The sequence below is a fragment of the Boleophthalmus pectinirostris genome, unplaced genomic scaffold (genome assembly GCF_026225935.1).
Source record: "Boleophthalmus pectinirostris isolate CB_2022bp ecotype Guang Dong unplaced genomic scaffold, ASM2622593v1 HiC_scaffold_18, whole genome shotgun sequence".
Classification (NCBI taxonomy): domain Eukaryota; kingdom Metazoa; phylum Chordata; class Actinopteri; order Gobiiformes; family Gobiidae; genus Boleophthalmus; species Boleophthalmus pectinirostris.
The window spans coordinates 15,343,053-15,362,640 of record NW_026571133.1 but is presented as its reverse complement, the minus strand read 5'-3'; the positions used below and the strand labels follow the sequence as shown (position 1 = coordinate 15,362,640).

General features: G+C 38.1%; 2 protein-coding genes across 3 annotated transcripts; one reads left to right on the top strand and one right to left on the bottom strand.

Annotated features, from left to right (window-relative positions):
- The first annotated feature begins 740 nt into the window (after window positions 1–740).
- On the top strand, window positions 741–5,224 carry ucmaa (upper zone of growth plate and cartilage matrix associated a). 2 transcript variants are annotated; one of them, XM_020926723.2, is made up of 5 exons: window positions 741–1,048; window positions 1,429–1,488; window positions 1,574–1,660; window positions 3,255–3,353; window positions 4,916–5,224. In XM_020926723.2, exons 1-5 carry the CDS (start codon window positions 991–993, stop codon window positions 5,002–5,004), a joined length of 393 nt encoding a protein of 130 aa, XP_020782382.1. In that variant the 5' UTR covers window positions 741–990; the 3' UTR covers window positions 5,005–5,224. The 2 variants fall into 2 exon arrangements, with proteins under 2 accessions (XP_020782382.1, XP_020782381.1); XM_020926722.2 differs by having other exon boundaries at window positions 1,571–1,660.
- Window positions 5,225–5,913: 689 nt separating this feature from the next.
- On the bottom strand, window positions 5,914–18,960 carry mcm10 (minichromosome maintenance 10 replication initiation factor). The gene is made up of 18 exons (XM_055154040.1): window positions 18,732–18,960; window positions 18,233–18,271; window positions 17,881–18,132; window positions 17,584–17,754; window positions 17,378–17,503; window positions 16,908–17,136; window positions 16,418–16,583; window positions 15,998–16,165; window positions 15,435–15,551; window positions 14,965–15,161; window positions 14,709–14,803; window positions 14,490–14,600; window positions 8,236–8,679; window positions 7,543–7,670; window positions 7,327–7,440; window positions 6,861–7,006; window positions 6,395–6,437; window positions 5,914–6,310 (listed from the first exon to the last, which is right to left on the bottom strand). The coding sequence occupies exons 2-18, from the start codon at window positions 18,237–18,239 to the stop codon at window positions 6,227–6,229; spliced, it is 2,598 nt and encodes an 865-aa protein (XP_055010015.1). The 5' UTR covers window positions 18,240–18,271; window positions 18,732–18,960; the 3' UTR covers window positions 5,914–6,226.
- Window positions 18,961–19,588: the final 628 nt, after the last annotated feature.

The following is a 19,588-nucleotide window of genomic DNA, read 5'->3' as shown; positions in this document are numbered from 1 at the left end:
TTTTGTTTTGCCTCCAGTGTTTTCATGTGAGTGTAAATATTGGCTGTAGAGCGCCATATTGCAGCTATAGTGCACAAAACCTTGAGAGTAAAATGTCCACCTGTTTTCCACAGTTTTTACAGACCACATACCTAAGAAGATCTGCATTATGTAACCCATATATAATGTTTCTCCTGTACAGTCTCAGTCTTTCCCTTCTACTGAACCGTGAGTTATTCATATCATGTGCAGTAAATGCCTTCAAAGTTAGTGTATTAAAGTTTTTTATGTATACAATTTAGAAATACCAATTAAACTACTGCCGCTTCACTCAGTTATATATATATATATATATATATATATATATATATATATATATATATATATATATATATATATATATATATATATATATATATATATATTTTTTTTTTTTTTTTTTTTTTGTGTAGCTACAAGTTATTCCAATATAAAATGAACGAGAGCAGACTATTTTCTATCTATGTACTTTGCCAGTTGAATACAAATGCGTAATAATCATATCTGCCTGTGTGTGTGACTGGGACCAGTTAAAATCACAGACAACAAACAGTTTCCCGGGGATATGTTCCACAGTGAACCCAGTTACCTACAATTAAAAACAGGCGTAGACAGGCTACCAAAATATACCCTAAGAACTACAACTGTGCTCGATATTGGACTATTGACTACTTGACTACTTTGAATATTCAGACTTTTAACCATTTTAACAACACCAGCAAATGTCATTTGCTCCCTTCTTGCCCCCCTCTTTTCCAAATCCCAGGATAATCGAGTTCCCAGCCCTAGTTTCTAAATCTTTTAACCACTCTGCTCTCCACCTCTCCCTCTCTCACACTCTCTCTTCCTTCCTCCCTTTCATCCCTCCTCTGGTTTTATCTCTCATCTCTCTGTCTGCCTCTCATCAGACAGGAGACTACTTCTTTCAGAATATTTGTACTGTGCATTTGTAGCTTTTGTTTTTGTTCCAAGATGATTTGGACTAAAGCCATCATAGCATCTTTATTGACAAGCTTCATCATTTTGTCAAGTGAGTATTTCATTTGAATCTATAACTATCTTTTAAGTTGTTGATGTTTATTTTAACCATGACTTTCTCCTGCCTTCTGGAGAATTTAGATTCCTCTGCAATTTATAGTGAAAAATGTGGTATTGTTATTATTTAATGGTAAATGTTTTATCTTGTAATGTTCTGTATCAATAGTGGATGCCATTGTAAGGACGTTTGACCATTTTTAAATCACTCAGAATCAGTATTATTTTATTAATATAAGCCCCGTACTAGATAATAAAGTTCTAATTTGTTTGCATCTGTGTTGGTTTACTTTCTATCAATGTGTTCAGGGCATCAACATATCTATACTTTAAGCTTGGACTAAATAATGTTAAATTAAACTTTTATCTTATTAGTTTCCATTGTGGTGGAGAGTGCAGTGGTGGACAGTGATGCAAAAACAGACACACAAACAGGTAACATCACAGTGTACAGTTAGTCTGTCCTATAGTTTTTTTTATGAATGATGACTTTTCCCCTCTCACCTCTGACCTCCAGCAGCGGGGCGGCAGGTGTTTATGGCCGAATCAGATGCTTCAAACTTTTTCAAGCGTCGCAGCCGTCGGTCAACCTATGCAGAGCGAATAGGTGAGGGCTCCATGGAGATTTATGGCATTCATGTATGGCATTCATGTATCTTCATGAAGACAAGCCACCAGACCAAGATACAGGTCTGATCTGTGGAGAGGCTGTATGTTTTTCCAAGATGTATTTTAACAACAAAAACAAATAATTAAATAATTGCTAAGCTAAATGGAATGCCATACTATGCAAATTACCAGGCAAAGTAATAACATTCCCATAGAGACATGCAGGTGATGGACCCCCTTTACATACCAGACATAGCTCTTACCTGTAATTCCTGTAAATATAATGTTATTCAGACTACTCTGTATATAAATGGTGAGTTTAATAGGACCAGACAGTGGAAAGTTAAAGCAGGTGGGTTACACAGTAGCTGCTTTAAGCCCCTCTTCTCTCACATACTCAGTGGAAACAGAAGCAGCAGGAGTCGCAGGACACACTGGAGCAAGTCTCATTTTGATTCTGGTTTAAACAATGACAACTAATAGCAACCATACAAAAGCAAATCTGAAAAAATATAAATAAAGGTCTGAAGAACAATTTCCCTTTTCAGATTCACCAATTTTTCCAAAACATCATATTCCAAGTGAATTCCAATTGCGTCTTCACCAGTTAAGGTTGATTTAATTTAAGCCAAGAAAAAGTTTTTGAAATGAAATAATACGGTCCAGGAAAATAAAGCACTCTTGCATAAAACTGTCTCTTAATCTGCCAATGATAGTTTTATGGGAACATGTGTCAATTTATTTAGTTTTCCCATGATCTGAATTACTTATGGTTGTTATATTTGTGTGCAATATTCGCATGGTGGAACTTGACCATGATTCAGTCTGTACATACAAAAAAGGATTTCAATTTCCCCAATATTTCTTTAGATGTCTGTCTTACATCCAACAAAACAGTCCATCTATGACTTCCCCTCTACTGCCAACAGTCAAATTTTTGTACAAAAGTCATTGTAGTCACAATAGAATTAGTTTTCCACTGTGTACAAAACAGGATAATGGTGTGCAAAAATATCAAAATACTGAATATATATCGATATATGGTGATACTAAATTTGGTGATATTGTATCATTATTGCAGACTGCTATATTAACATATCGCCAAGAGTATTTTTTGGTATCTTTTAGCAATTTTTTTGTGACAGCACTACAGTTTTGTAGCTTATTTAGTGGAAACTTGTTTATGCAATACAGTTGATGTATTCAGTTTTGATGATTATAATAAATGCATTATTAACTTTGCACAAGTAGTGGGTAGTAGTAGTAGTAATAGTAACAAATAAATTCTTAAAAACACAGCAATATATTACTAATAGTATATTAGTATCACCAATCTGTGATAATATTGTATCGTGAGCTATGTATTATATTGTGTATTGAATCATGAGGGAGCCTGTGATTCCCAGCCCTGGTATTATAAGAATAAAGGCCAAATCTTTTCACCCACACCTCATATTGTGAGGTGAGTCATGCTTATAACTACTACATTAGGATAAAGGACTGATTAATAGGCATAATTTAAAGTTTGACAATGCCTCAGTAATATTTTTATAAACTATGATACAGTAGTACTTTTCCATGTGTTGGTGCAGCTGAGCAGAGAGTGTACATCGCCAACAATGAGAGACGAAGGGAGTTCAACGAAGAGCAGAGGAATGAGCACGAGAACTATCTGGAAGAGGACAGAGATGGTGAGTTATGCTTTCAAAAGATTTCTATAAGGGTGACGATTTCTCATGAGAGCTACAACCAGAGATGGGAAGAATACTTTGAAACTGTATTTAGTACCTAATACCTAAATTAAAATGTATTTTGTAGAGTATTCCGATACATGGTCCAATCAGAGTACTGTATTGAAAGTATGAATACTTTGATTACTGAGGCCCAGCCCCATTGAGTCAATAGACGAATCGCCCAATGTAATCCAAAATTATCCAAAATTATTCAAAATTACATTTCAAACTGATAAAAAACTGTGATTCTTATTAGATTTAGATAAACTTTATTGATCCACAAGGGAATTTATTTGGACACAGTTCAGATCAGGTAACCCCGACCAAAAAAGTCTAGGGGGCCAAAGTCGAAAGTGCCCATGCTTATCTAATATCAACATTTCCAATGTGTGCTGACTTTGTATAGTGACAAGTACAGTCCAAATCAGACATAAATAAATAAATATGGGCGAGGGCATTTTATGCTGCTTGTGGATTTAATTTTCATTGGGCTGCATTTAAATTATAGTGTAAAGATGCAATATGGTATTAATAATGGCTTTATATTTGTTTCACAAATGTTAAAGCATTTCCTGTTACTAACTTGTAACTAATTGGAGATGGAAAAAAAATCACACATGCCTCTCCACAAAAGCAGTGTTGTCTAAAATTACATGATCAAATACCATAATGTATTCCTTTTGTGTATTATGTATTTTAGAAAAGTAACTGTATTCTGAATACCACCAAATGAAAAAGTCACTACCTGAATACAGCTACTCAAAATTAGTATTTGTATTCAGTACATGTAATACATGTATTCAGTTACTTCCCAACACTGCAACAAATGCCCAGGTTCAGTATACTTAGATGCCTTTCAAGTGTTTGTTTTGAATTTGAGCAAGTAATTTTAGTGTTTAGATGCTGCTGGAAAAGTTACCCGCCGATACTGTGGTGTGAAGCCAGTTTCAAAGATATAATAAGTGGGTTAGGACAGAGTGAACAATCACAAGTTGACATGAAAGAAACTACCCAATTACCACTACTAGATGTATTTTATAAAGGTTTTCTGTACCACTGTTACGATACAATGATCTACCATAGAGCAGCAGTGTAACTTTTCTGGTGGAGGACACAGGATACAGATGTTATTGCTTTGCCTGGAATGTTTGACACTCATCTGGCATTAAACATAACCCATCTCCATGAAGACAAGCAGGTGGTGCCAACAGGTCAAGGTCAAGGTTAGATCTGTGGAGAGGCAATCCCACTCTTAGGAATAAAGCATATTTTTCACTTGGAAATATTGAAAAGAGAAATAAAAACAGAATTAATTAAATAAATGCTACATGGACAAGTTTAATGCCACTGTGGGATATTTCAGGAGAAGCATCTTCTTGAAGGTAAGCACACTGCCGACCCTCCACCAGAAAAGTTACATGATGCACCTTTATTTAACTTAAAGTATTCAACATTCTTTTAGGAAAATTATTGGTAGCAGTTGTGTTATTGGCATTTGTTTTTGGATTTTTGCTCCACAGAACAACTGGAGAGAACTCGGGAGGTGAATGAACAATATCGGGAGTTTCACTATGACGGGCTGTATCCACGATCCCGCTGGTTTCACTAAGGATGCTCACAACAGATCAGAACAAACAAACATGGATCTATGACTACAACAATTGTATCTATATATTGTAAATGCCCATTGTATATTCCATCTTTTATGTTTTGCATGTCTGTCCTGTCCTGCCCACATGTGTATTATAAACACCACTCCACATTTATTAAAAAGTAATATTTCTAAACAAAAAAAAAACAGCAAATGCATTTTTTCTTTCCCCCTGAAACACTATGGTATTTGGACTATTTAAATGGGGGAAAAAAAGGAATGTGAGTGGGCTGCAAAAGTCATCACTGTGAGACGGGATCTGGAGTGGAAATTTAGACTGAAAAATTGGCAAAAGCTGAAAAGCTGAATTGTGTGGGACTGACAACAGAAAACTAACGATTATAAATGAAGGAACAGTGGTACGAAACATTGGAGTCATTTTACACTCTTTAAAATTATTTCAGCACGCTTTAAAATTGTTGAAGCTTCGAAGTTAAGTTGGTACCTCTTAGATGAGATCTGTCTTCAAATACACCAATAAGAGTTTGAAATTATAGTGAAGACATTTCCATAAGCCAATAAAGCCACCATTGTTCATGTATTCAAATGGAATGGTAACACACTAGGGCTGAGTGAAGTTTTCAGAAGCAGAGGAGCAATGGCCCGGGCTTTGTAATGGGAGTCCTACAACCGAGATTTTGAGAATTTTACTAAATATACACAGGTTTGTATTATAGTATTTGAAAGTATTTGATGAAAGCCAAAATATGTGGAACCAAATGAATAAATGTTTTAAACTGTCATGGTGTACAACCCTATATCTTGAAGGGATGGGGATAAGTTGTTTAATTTCACATGTAATCCATACATGCAGCATTTACTGAAATTAATTCACAAACGAATACCCAGGTGGGAGATATACAGAAAAAATGATAATATCACAAAAAGTCGTTTTGGAGACTTGGAAAATTAAAATATTGACTTTATATTCTGTAAAATATTTATATTGTAAGAAAACTACAGACAGTGGTATTGTGCCTGTGTCTCATTAATAATAACAAAATGTAACCATGCCTTTCAGTTACTTTAATCAAAAGTTCATATAATTCATATAATATACAGACGACAATAAAACAAATAAAATTATTTGTTTAAAACCATGATGTATTACAATAAAGAAAAACTCCTAAAACCCGTCGCTTCAATGCTAAATATATACAGATCAAGTTAAAAGTTTCTGTCACTTCATGCTGTTGAGAAACTTGCCATGTTCTTCACCTCGAGGCAAAAGTAGCTCTCCTCCAATTTTAGGACCAGTTTTCTCCTGTAATTAAAAAAAAATACAATTGTTTATTTAAAGATGATAGTGTAACAATCATGAAGTTGACAATATGAGACATGGATTTACCTTGAGCATACTGTCACGCTCCCATTTGAAGAGGCCACAGTTGCTAAAAGATGAAGAACAAGACTTAAATTCAAAGACTAGCACCATATACTGTAAAGGAATGTGCTTCTAAGATATGACACTCAAGTCAGGCCATTTAGAGACAATGTGACTCAACGTGTTCAATAGTTTATACTGAAACTATGGTGGCACAAACAATCCATACTTGTTGAAGCCTTTTTATTCAACATCCTTGCCCCGACTGATTAAAAAGGCTCTGAATTAAATACAGTTACTTCTGTATGGTTTTGACAATATTAGAAGCATAAAGTATCATATGTATCACCAATTTTTGTTCATCCTCTTTTTACACTACGGGAGGCTCACCATAATCTCATCCAATAATGGGAAACACTGTGACACTGCTCTTTCTTAAAAAATAAATAAGTAAATACAAATACAAAACTGAAAAATAGCGTGTAGTCACCTGCAGTGTTTGTTGGGCAGCCTGTCTAGAGCGATGGCCCTCTGACCACAGGGACATTTGAAGAATCGTTTCACAGCATCATGCCATTTCAGATCATGGTTCTCTCCCACGCATCGATCGGCTGGTTTGAAGTAAGTGTACTTACACTATAGAAAAAAGAGTCAATAATTATTATTTAAGTTCAACCATAAATAGCTCAATTACTGGACATTTCTTTTATGATTATGAAATGTGTTTTTGCCATGAAATAAATAAATTAAAAAAGATTTGAATAATGATAAGTTATGGACCACCACCACATGTTCCAACAAATTCCAATTTAAAAAGGATACATTACGTTTGGTAAATAGGTAGATTTAAACACTTTCTGAGAGTGTCTTTAGTTTGTTCGAACAGAGGAGTCAATTTGCTTAATCTAAATTCTTTCTAAACTTAGCTCGTATAAGTCACTGAACACAAATCCTACCTTTTTACAGGTGACAGCGCGACACTTCATTTCTCTGATGCCCTTCATTTTGTCTTCCATCTGCTCCTTCTTCACCAGAGCATCAAAGTACCTCTCCTGCAGCTGGTACTCTGCCTGAAATATAATAGTAATTCAGCTTTTTTTTTAAATGAATGTGAATAGCTTTTTACAGCATACTGTGTATTTTTTCCATTGGGTTTTGAAGTAATAACATACAGCCTGTAGTATGGCGTTGTGTCTGGATTTAGCATTGAGAATCTTCTGAAATTCCTCTGACTGGACATATTGCTGTTGCTCTTTTCTTTTTTTCTGTGCTGGCTCCTCCTCTTCGTTACCTGATCCACCTAGGACAAAAAAGCAAATAAATTGGAGAATAGATTTAAGAAACAAACAAAACACAGATTCAGTTCAATCATTACTGCTTCAACAAACAGCATTTTTGTATTTTTGATCTGCACAGTGTAATAAATGAGTCATATGAACTCAATTTATTGGTATAGGTAAAATTTCAAAAAAGCTCAGATTGAAGTATTACAAAGCCTCAGACAGAGCATGCTTACAGTTAGCATCACACCCCAAGGGTGTTGGTGATGTTGATGAGATCAGCTGCAAAGTGTCAATAAGTACGTAGCCACTGTCATTATATGACTAACATGTTTATGGGGCTCAAGACTCTTGTCAAGCAATCAAACTGGACGGTCATAACTCTGTCATGACTCTTGGTGATAAATATTACATTCTCTACGTCCTCTTCTTTTTCCACAACATGTTTTGTTATTGGTCTTCTATGTTTCTGACTAAATGTAGCATTTAACAGTTACAGCAAAGAAAAGCCAAAACAGCAGTAGTGAGGTGCATGTGTGCATCATAATACACATAAGTAGTAAAAAAGACTAATTGAAACAATACTTTTGGGTGACATGCGGTTCTTCTCCACTCTTGAACTGATCTCATTGCTGTTGCTCCGTTTCCTCTTCACTGCGTTTGGATCCTCCTTCTCTAGTCCCATCCCTTTGGCCCTCAGCTTCTTCAGGGCGGCCATTTTAGCTGCAGACAGACTCAGGGAGGTCTGTGCAGGTGCTGAAGGAGGACTGTTGTCAAAAAACAGTATGTCATCCCCTTCAGAGAAGCCCCGTCCCAGAGTAGGAGCAGAGGGAGCAGAGGGGGTGTAGGGAGTGGCTGGGGTGGCTGGACTCTGGGTAGACTTGGGAACTTCAGACCCTGGTTTTGGAGACAGGAGTACGTTTCGTTCTCTGCGGGCGTTGAGGAGCTCGCGTTGCTTTTGTTTCTGCTGTTTTAAAAGGTCCGAGGCTGAGATAGATTGGACTGGAGCGCCCTCTGGGGTTTTAACAACTGTGGAGGAATTAAAGATAAGTGAGGAAGAACACTCAAATGCTAGACAGTAAAAACAGGCATTATATCTATATTACTCTAAAATGTTTGAACCATACAATATGGTAAGAAAACACAGCTTCACTTATAATTGTAGGATATATATATATATATATACACACACACACACATATATATATACATACATATATATACATACATATATACATATATATACATACATTAAACTTAACTTGTGTTTACTTCCTGCTTCTGAAGATTGCGGACGCTATCCTTGCTTGCTCCTGCTGTTTTTGCTTTTTAATCTGTTTACCTCCTCCAACAATGGATAATGTGTCTATTTTTGATTTTTCTTTTAAGTAAATTAATACTTTTAAACATTTTTACATTTTTTTTTTAACAAATCATCTGATGAGCCAGCAACATGTCGGGGAGAAGAAACCAAGGGAATTCTATCTGTGAGCGCTGTCGGAACTATCAACAAGAAATTTATGAGCTACAAGCACGGATATTTGCTTTAGAAACTGAAAAAGGACTTCATCAGACGCTACCAGTGATTTCCAGTGGTGAGCAACCTACAGTTACTTCCAGAGAAGAGGGTGAAAATTCTTTCAACTTAAACCTGAGTGATACTGTGTCTTTTCCAAAACTTGGTACAGACCAAAATGCTAAGCCAGCGCAGCGAGTGATAAAAGACAATGCTAATATCGTTATATCACCCACAATAAAGCTAACAAACAGATTTTCACCACTGTCACAGACTGATGTTAACATACAAATGGATAATGTACTGTCATCACAAAACAAGAACAATAAAGTTGCCAAAAGAGTGCAGGCATACCGGGAATCTGTGCCAAACATCAAGGTCAGAGATACATTGCTGCTAAGAGACGGGGCTATCAGTGGTGTGAGTCACAGAGAAATCCTAACATGCTGCTATCCGACCTACACTGTTTCTGAGATAACAAAACTCCTGCCAAAAGTTTTGTCAACACACCAAGGGGTTAAACAGCTGATTGTGTACGTGGGTGCAGTGGACATCAGAATGGAACAGAGTGAAGTCTTGAAAAGGGATTTCACTAAATTATTCGAGGAGCTTAAGAAAGTGGAGGTTAAGACATTTATCAGTGGACCTCTTCCCAACATAGACCTAAGGAACAGGAACAAATTTACCCGACTGTTTCAGCTGAACACATGGCTGCTGAACGTGTGTGCGGCCAGAGGATTGCACTACATTGAGAACTTTGATGTTTTTTGGAAACGGAAGGACCTGTTTGAGGGAAATGGCCCACACCTAAGCAGAGGTGGAGTGAGAGTGTTGACGGAAAACCTCCTCCACGTTCTGAGGCACCGGCCTGGACAGGGTCCTATGCATCCAGTGAGAGAAAAGAGAAATGGGAGAAGCATCCCTGCTGCACCTAACAGAGAACCAGCCAACAAGTCAGCACCATTGACAGCACCACCACTGCCACAACCACAACCACTTCCCCCTCCCCCAGACAACAACTCAGCAGCATCACCACCTCCCCTTCCCCCAGAGAACAAGTCAGCAGAACCAACTCCCCCTCCCCCAGAGAACAAGTCAGCAGATCCACCTCCCCCAAAGAACAAGTCAGCAGAACCACCTCCCCCTCCCCCAGAGAACAAGTTAGCAGAACCACCTCTCCCTCCCCCAGAGAACAAGTTAGCAGCATCACCACCTCCCCCTCCCCCAGAGAACAAGTCAGCAGCACCACCTCCCCCAGAGAATGAGTCAGCAACACCACCACCACCTCCCCCAGCGCCACCAGCGCCACCAGCACACCCATCACCTCCGCTGCCCACAGACCAGCCTGGAGTCCCCTTTGCTACATCTACTCCATCAACGGACTCTTCACTCTCCTTCTCCTCCCCACCTTCACCCATGGCACTGCCCAACCATCTAGAAAGCCTCATCAGATCGGGAATCAAGATGGTTCCTCTCACACCTAACATAGCACGGTCAAGGGTTCTGACATCAACTATGTTGAACTCTCCCCCATACAAAACTGTGCCTGTTTCACCACCAGAGACTCTCTCAGCTCTCCCCTCTAATTTTTCACCCAAACCTCCCCCTACTCCACCTCCTCGGTCCTTACCTGGTCCCTCACCCAAACCTCCCCGTATTCCACCTCCTCGGCCCTCAGGTGGTCCCTCACCTGGTCACTCACCCAAACTCTCCCCTGCTCGCCCTCCCCCGCCTTTCCCCAGAGCTGTTATCACCAACAGCTAGGACGCACAGGGTTCTGCTGTCCCAGGACATACAGTCATGATAAAGGTCATATCAGGCTAGGGCCCTGCGATGGAGCTATATCTCCAGTTACAACTCATAGATGGATTAAAAGAAGGACAGTTAGACTGTCTAATCAGAGAAATTTAGTTCACATTCCCTGTAAGAAGATAACATCCAGTCCTACTGAAACTAATCAGAAACTTGCTGTGCTCATTGTCAGATCTTTATGTAACAAATCATTTCTAATTCATGATTTTATTTCTTCTTTTAATCTTGACTTTATGTTTTTAACTGAAACATGGCTTGACAAAAACACAGGTCATGCAGTGCTAGTGGAATCAAGCCCTCCCAATTTCAAATTTGAATTTGAAACACGAGCAAATAAAAAGAGTGGAGGAGTGTGTGCATTTTTTAGAGATTATTTGGTTACACACAGGTTGTCATTTGGGGTGTTTTCATCATTTGAGTATGTTTCCTTCAAAATGGAGCTAAAACAATCACCGTCCATACTCTACATAGTCATATACAAACCTCCTCAGCACTGTCAATGTTTTATTGATGATTTTACGGAGATGCTTTCAGTTGTTTGCACAGACTTTGATGGTTTAGTCATTACAGGTGATTTTAATGTACATGTGGATAATGTGTGTGACAAAAATGCCAAAGAGCTTAGTGTTGTCTTTGAAACTTTTGGTCTGACTCAGCATGTCAGTGAGCCCACTCACAACAGAGGGCACACTCTGGACCTGCTCATTACAAAGGGTGTAAATATTTCAAATGTCAATATGGTTGATGTTGCTCTGTCTGATCATTTCTGTGTCTTCTTTGACCTGTCTGTTATTCCCAAACCACCGGCTGCTCCTACAGTTGTTCGAAGAAGACACATAAATGATAACACAGGTGCACTGTTCATGGAAATGATAAATTTTAAAATTGCCTCATGTTCTAATGTTGATGATGTGTTGAACTCTGTGACTTTGAGTGTTTTGAATGTTCTGGATGCCATCGCCCCGATAAAGGTTAAAATGGTTAAAGACAGGCAAAAAGCTCCGTGGAGGAATGATGACTCAGTCAGAGCACAGAAAAGGGACTGCCGGAAGGCTGAGCAGAAATGGAGCAAGTCAAACCTCCAGGTTCATTATGAGATTTACAGAGGAACAATGCATATGTACAACTACACTTTGAGTAAAACAAAAGAGAAGTATTTTTCGGACATTATTGGTAATTGCAGTAACAACTCTTGTGTCCTGTTTGCAACAGTGAACAGATTAACAAACCCTCCAGCTCCACTGCCACTAGAACTAATTTCCACATCTAAATGTAATGAGTTTGCAGTTTTCTTTAATGACAAAGTTCAGGGCATCAAAAATTCCATCAATTCCACAACACAAATAACAAGCATGCAGCCACAGAGACACTTAGAGCTGAATCACTTTGCACCTGTAACTGACAAAACTGTTTTAGAGATCGTTACTGTGATAGGTTAGAATGGTGCTATATGCCCCTAATGTTATGCTTTGTGCTCAGTGGCAGTGATACGTTCATGAGATTTCATGTTAATAAGTTAAAAACAGTAAAAAGGTTGGTAATAAATATTAATGAATATACATTTAAATAAGCCTTAAAAACAGTTAAAAAAGAGTTAAAAGTTTATTAAAACGTTTATTTTAGTTTATTTTTCAGTACCATCCATAATATCGGTTATCGGGATTCGCTGATCTGGTGATTGGTAATGCCTTCGCGCGCCACTTGGGAGATTTCGCGCTCCTTCTCTTCATTGCATTAAACTTGTGCATGAAGGAAGCAGTGAGAAATCACTCAAGTGGTTCTTTTGTTTTCAGGTGAGATTTGCCAAATATTTTTGTTGTATGTACATTGTTAAAATGAGAATCTGTTGAAATAGGAGAATGTTTTGTTGCTAGTATAAAGTTTGATTGTTATGTTTTTATATTAATATGATAAGACGTTTTTTTGCATTGTGAGCTAGTGTCCGCCATCTTGTGTCCACACAGGCTTATGAGCCACATGTAAAATACTGTTCTTGATGATTATTATATTTCATTGCATTAAACTTGTGCATGAAGGAAGCAGTGAGAAATCACTCAAGTGGTTCTTTTGTTTTCAGCACAACACAACATACCCCTACTACACGGGTACAACATTACCAGTCTGAGTTCATCTACTTGCTGCCTAGACATGTTACCCACTAGATTTCTAAAGTCCGTCCTCAACAGTTTACTTTCACCACTCACTCACATAGTTAACATGTCACTTCAATCTGGAACATTCCCAAACGCGTTGAAAACTGCGGTCATTAAGCCTCTCCTAAAGAACAGCAGTCTTGATGCCACAGTACTGAACAATTTCCAACCCATCTCAAATCTGCCGTTTTTGGCAAAGTCCTTGAAAAAGCTGTTTACCAACAGCTTATGAACTTTCTCCAAATGAACAACTCCTTTGATGTTTTCCAGTCAGGTTTTAGAGCCCACCACAGCACTGAGACTGCTCTTATCAAGGTGACAAATGACATCCGCCTGAACACTGATGCAGGCAAAGTCTCAGTCTTGATCCTGTTAGATCTGAGTGCTGCTTTTGACACTGTCGATCATGGGATCCTCTTACAGAGACTAGAGGACTGGGTGGGCATCTCTGGTACTGTACTAAACTGGTTCAAGTCCTATCTAGAAGATAGGAAGTATTTTGTTGAAATTGGAAACTGTGTCTCAGATCACATGGCCCTGAGCTGTGGGGTGCCAGTTAATAAGCAGCAATAATGTGTCCTACCACAATTATGCAGATGACACTCAGATCTACGTCTCTCTGGCAGCAGGAGACTATGGACCAGTGGACTCACTCTGCCACTGCATCCAACAGATCAGTGTGTGGATGCAAAACAACTTTCTCCAGCTAAACTCTGACAAGACTGAAGTCATAGTGTTTGGTCCACAGAAACAAAGGGACAGTGTCAGCAGTCACCTCCAGTCTCTCTCTCTAAAACCTTCAAATCAGGCAAGGAATCTAGGGGTAATAATGGACTCAGACTTGAACTTTAACAGCCACATCAAATCAATAACATCTGCAGCCTTTTACCATCTAAAAAACATAGCAAAAATCAAAGGTTTACTGTCTAAAGCAGACTTGGAGAAACGTATCCATGCGTTTGTCTCCAGTAGGTTAGACTACTGTAATGGTCTGCTCACTGGTCTCTCCAAACGAGCTGTGAGACAGCTGCAGAACATCCAGAATGCTGCAGCTCGGGTCCTTACTCGAACTAGGAAGTACGAGCACATAAGTCCTGTGCTCAGGTCTCTGCACTGGCTTCCTGTGCCTCAGAGAATAGACTTTAAAGCAGCTCTGCTTGTGTACAAGTCTCTCCATGGCCGAGCACCAAAGTACATCTGTGACATGTTAGTGTCATATGAACCATCTCGCACTCTGAGGACCTCAGGGACCGGCCCCCTGCTGGTGCCCAGAGTCAGGACTAAACAAGGGGAGTCAGCGTTTCAGTAACTGTACATAATCATGTATAATGTACATACTGTTGAACAGTGTAAAGTACCTGTTTGGTTTTGAGTTAAATGTTTCTTCAGCTGCAGAGCTCCAGGAGTCGGCGCAGACATGAGACTCTTGAACTCATCAGAGCAGCCGGACACATTCCCAGATTGCATAGCTAAAAAATACAGAGTAGGTTAGCTCTATGCATAGTGCAGTACAGGGATAAAAATTTTTTCTCATTAAATAATTTAAATGGTGTAATACTTTGTTGTGTAAAGCCTACCCAGTCTTTTAGCTTGAGCCACATGTTGAGCGGATCCTTTCACAAAGAGTTTGTCCAGAGTTTTCTGTCCAGGTTTGTTTGGTTTGGATGCTCCACTGAAATCACAAATGCCAATTTACAGACTGCATATTACAAGATACAGATTGTGTAAAATATATACATGATTATTGTCCAAGCATATATATCATGTAATATAAAACTCATGTAAAGTATAAAACTTCCCTAAAATAATCTAAAATCACCTCTGAAGACTCACATTGAGGCAGCGCAGGCAGCAGAAGACACTCCTCCATAATAAAACCCGTCCTGACACAGTTTCTCTCTCAGATTTGATCCTTTTCCCTTGAATTTGTTTGGAGCTTTTCCAGAATATGATGATTGCAACTCGGCTCTCTTTGAACTCATCTTCTTATATTGGGCTTTGACGTGATACTGGCAAAACTGGCACTCATACTGAACAGAACATATACAATGCATATATATATATATTACAAAGTCGAATCCAAGTAAAAATGTCAGTCAAAATATTTTTCTAGTCCAAACTTTGAATATGTAAATATTCCATCAGGGTTGAAACAATAAACCAACTTCAAATACTTAAGAAAATAAATGGACAATAGATAAGCAACTTGATTATTGTGCAAGGTTTTGGCAAATATAAAAGAAAATCATTAATTTTACAAAACCTTAAAAGTTGTAACTTTAAAATTAGAAATCAGGACATACTATATTGACAATCTGTGAGCAGGGTTCTCCATTCTTCTTCACTCCTTTACATGTCCCAAAGTCCTGGGCTTCACCCATCAACAGCACCTTCTGTGGGTGGTCCACTGTCAGACTCACCTACAGAGGCAAGGAATTAATATACAACCAAACCATATATATATATATATATATATATATATATATATATATATATATATATATATATATATATATATATATATATATATATATATATATATATATATATATATATATATATATACACACACACACCCCATCTATCTATCTATCGATAGATAGATAGAAAAATGGAAATTAAATAGACAGCATGGTGGCGAAGTAGTACAGATGCTGATTAGGGTTTCATACCAGCTAACTTCAGTGGGTTCTTACTGTCTCCAGTGTCATTCAAAGTAAGATTTCATAGTTAGACTCATAACTGTGCAATCTTACATTGAATGAAAATATTCAACATACTATAATTTAAAATACCTTAATATTTAATAAAGATATCTTTAAAATACTATCTTTTAAATTGTAGAAAGTCGTATAATCTATAGTACCCCATCGTATCCATCCTTCTGTTTCATGGGGTTGGGGTTGAGGAGGCCGATCACAGTCCCTGGTTCAGTTTTCCAGTGTTCTTTATGGACTTCCCCGAATAACAGCAGAGACACAAACACCTCCAAGTTGTGAAGGTCATTAAGCTTCCAGATACTGAAGGTCTTACCCTAAAGAGAAACAAGTCAAACATTAGAGCTGTTTAGCTGTTTAGAGTTATTGATGTCATTATTAAGACAATAAGAACTGATTCCTTTCAGTTCTGCAACAGAAATATCATCTGTGTCGGTTTATAATCTGGTTAAATAAAGATTAGTTATTTTAGGGATTAGAAATAAAAACTCCTAAAACTCAAAATTTAAAACATAAATATAAGTTGAAATATGGTTTATGTTTTTTTCCTTTGTTCTAAACACACTCACACTGTTGCTGCTCTGTGGTGTGGCCTTACTGACCACTACAGCAAATGTGACCCAGTCGCTCTCCTCAAGTTTCTCTCGGGTCAAACGCTCTGGGACCGAAGACAAACGGATTAAGCGCCTGTCGGCCATTTTACGTTCCATGTCAGTGGAGGACACACGCGGTTTTCTGCCAAGGATAAGAAAATAAGACTTTGTAATAAACTGAAAGTCATTACACAAAAATTACCAGTTATTACCTCAGCTATTACCTTTTCTTTATTTATAGCCATATGATTGGAAAATGTTTTTTCTTTTTTAAATTTAATTCAGCAATTCACTTTTTTTTAAGTTAATCTAGATACACATTATTCTACATCATCATATCCTCCGATTGAGAAAACAAAAAATTATTTTTACTGTAATTGTAAAAAATTTGATAGGAAGTAATAGCAAATCTCTGGTGACATGACAAGGCGTTCTAGATATTTCAGGTTTAGGGTGACTTTCCCACCTTAGTCTGAGGCCAGAGTATTTCTCAACTGCCACATCTTTGGGCAGAGGTGGGAGAGCAGAAGGTCTGATCGTTCCCCCCGAAGTCCCTGCTCCAGATCCTGATCCAGACACAGGTCTAGACCCAGGTCTGCTGTTGAAAGAAGGAGAGCGCAGAGGATTGGTGGCTAGTGTCTCCACAGGTTGAAACGAACTGCCCAACTTTATCTCCATCAGCGGACCTCTGCTCTCTGAAAAAAACAACATAATTAAAATTTTTTTTGTTTTGATTAGACCATAAGCGTGTCATCAGAGAATTTTCCAATGAAAGAATGTGAAATCAATCTGGCTGCTTGTGCTATGTATTATGTATTATTCTCCATTTTTCTCTAGTTAATAATACACTTTTGAGGTGTCATATACCATACCACACAAGCCCATTCCAAATCAGTGGAAACATGGCTATAGTGATTTAACAGTCAGTATGTTTACCTGGAGGTGTGCTGGCTTTGGGTTGGTGCGCAACTCTTGGTTTCTTTATGAAGGAGTCTGCATTACTGAGCTGTGCAGAGAAGTCTGAGGACTCATGGACTTTCCTTAGTGGAGTGGAGATGGTCTCTATAAAAAAAAATTGAAATAATTTTCACAATGCACAGTATAAGATATAAAAAACAAAGCTAAAACATGTGTATTTTTACCCCTTGGTGATTTGACCTTCTGTGGAGGAGCAGGTTTAGGCAAGTTTGGTTTTGAGGTTTTCTGTTGTGTTGGAGGTTTAGGGGAAGCAGGAGATTTGGAAGAACTGCTCTGGCTCATTTCAAGTTGTTGCTGTAATTTCTTCATCTGTTCTTGCATCCTCTTCAACTCATCTGATTCAAAAACAAAAAAGATCAAGCACATGGCCCAGAAAAAAACAGCGTAGTTTTATTGTCTTAATCAATGCACCAAAATATAAGACTCTTTTCACAACTATTAACAGACGCTACATTACAAACCTTGTAAATCCTCTTTGGACCTGTTGAGACTCTCTAAGACCTCTTCTTTGCTTTTCTCCTCCTTCTCGATGTCCTCTACATCTCCAAACAGCTCAGACAGTTGGTCCTCTGTCTCCTCGGCTCCATCTTTGTATTCCTCTCCATCGTTTTCCTCATCAAAAAGATCATCCAAATCATCTGCCTGGTTCTGCTGCTGCTCCACTCCTTCACTCTCATCCAAAAGAGCTGTCAAAATGTCCAGATCATCTTCACCTGTTAAAAAAAAAAAAAAAAAAAAAAAAAAAAAAGAAGTTATTAATATACTATAACCACTTGAGTTCTTGAATTATCTTTGTGTGATTAAAAAACTCACCATCCATTCTTTTGAAATAAAAGGATGTTGTCAATAAACCTACAAGAAAAACAGACAATTATGATTTGTTTATGTTCATAGTTTTGGGGGGAACAGACTGATACTACCATGGGCAAAAGCCACAAGGCTCAAATTGACAAACTGACAAAAAGTAAATAGAAGAAAGCAGCAGAGCAAGTGCTACTGAGTAAGAACATTCTTGAAGAGTACATTTTTAGTACATAAGGAAATTACAGTGAATCATTTTAATAGCGTACTGTGAAATGCAACACCGTCTACTCTACATCTATAAAAGAATTATTCAAATGATACAATAAAAATCTCATTCACAATGCATACATAAAAAGTTTAAGTTACGCACACAACACAAAGTGACAATTTCAAAAACACGTTTAGTATGATTAGAGTTTAGATGGAGATATGTAGCAATGCAGGATGTTAACTTTGTATTTCACGACATGTAACAGCGGTAAAGGTAAGCAAAGAAGCAAGAACTCACCACAAACCCGATCAGCATTTACAGTTCTGACAGCCGCGTAAACTTGGTCGTCCACTTATTGTAATGTCAGTGCTAATTCTTATAAATCACGTTCTAGAAGTTTAAATCATACTTTAAAATCCGAGCTAAAACTGGGAGAAAATTGGAGTGGAGAGAAAACAGAGGAATCCAAACTGGCGCTAAATGAAGGACCCCGCTGTGTTGTCACTTTACAGCGAGGTGGCCAGCGCTCTGCCTGAAGAAAAAGAAAATCCAATGCGATTTTATTTCTACGGCACATTAGACAGAACTTGTTTTCAAGGTATGTGCATAGTGAAATAATACAAGAAAACATAAATAAGCTAAATGCACTGACTAGGCAACTGTATTAGACACTAGGCAACTAGTGCAACTTCATTTTGAGGCCCTGAATTTGATCTTGCAGATACACATTAATTCATGAATCTAAGCCAGGGGTCTCAAACTCAAATTACCTGGGGGCCACATTAGATAAAGTCTGAGTGAGGCTGGGCCGCATTGAGTATTCGATAAATAGCGGTTGCACGGGAAAAGAGGAGAGAGAAAGAACACGCAACACACTTTCTTAATCTTTAATAACAGTTCAGAACATGAAAATGTATTCAGAACGTAAGTTTAAACTAATACGTCTACTCTTCTTCTTTTGCCTACTCCTTGCTGGTTGAAACCTGGCTACGATTCATCTTGTACAGCTGAGAGATATTTGGCTTGTAGGAGGAAGCAGATCCTCAGGATAGATTGAAGATGCTCATCAGTGAGCCTTGACCTGTATTAGGTGCTTTCACACCGACAGTATTTGGTGCGCACCAAACGATCCATTCGAACCAGAAGTGGTTAGC

Excerpts from the sequence above, each read along its gene's own strand:
- ucmaa (XM_020926722.2), top strand. The coding sequence starts at position 991 with ATGATTTGGACTAAAGCCATCATAGCATCTTTATTGACAAGCTTCATC. Across the intron at positions 1,049-1,428 it reads AAGCTTCATCATTTTGTCAA|TTTCCATTGTGGTGGAGAGT; the intron begins GTGAGTATTTCA and ends TTATCTTATTAG. Across the intron at positions 1,661-3,254 it reads AACCTATGCAGAGCGAATAG|CTGAGCAGAGAGTGTACATC; the intron begins GTGAGGGCTCCA and ends GTGTTGGTGCAG.
- mcm10 (XM_055154040.1), bottom strand. Across the intron at positions 17,137-17,377 it reads CAAAGCCAGCACACCTCCAG|AGAGCAGAGGTCCGCTGATG; the intron begins GTAAACATACTG and ends TGTTTTTTTCAG. Across the intron at positions 7,441-7,542 it reads ACAACGCCATACTACAGGCT|GCAGAGTACCAGCTGCAGGA; the intron begins GTATGTTATTAC and ends ATTATATTTCAG.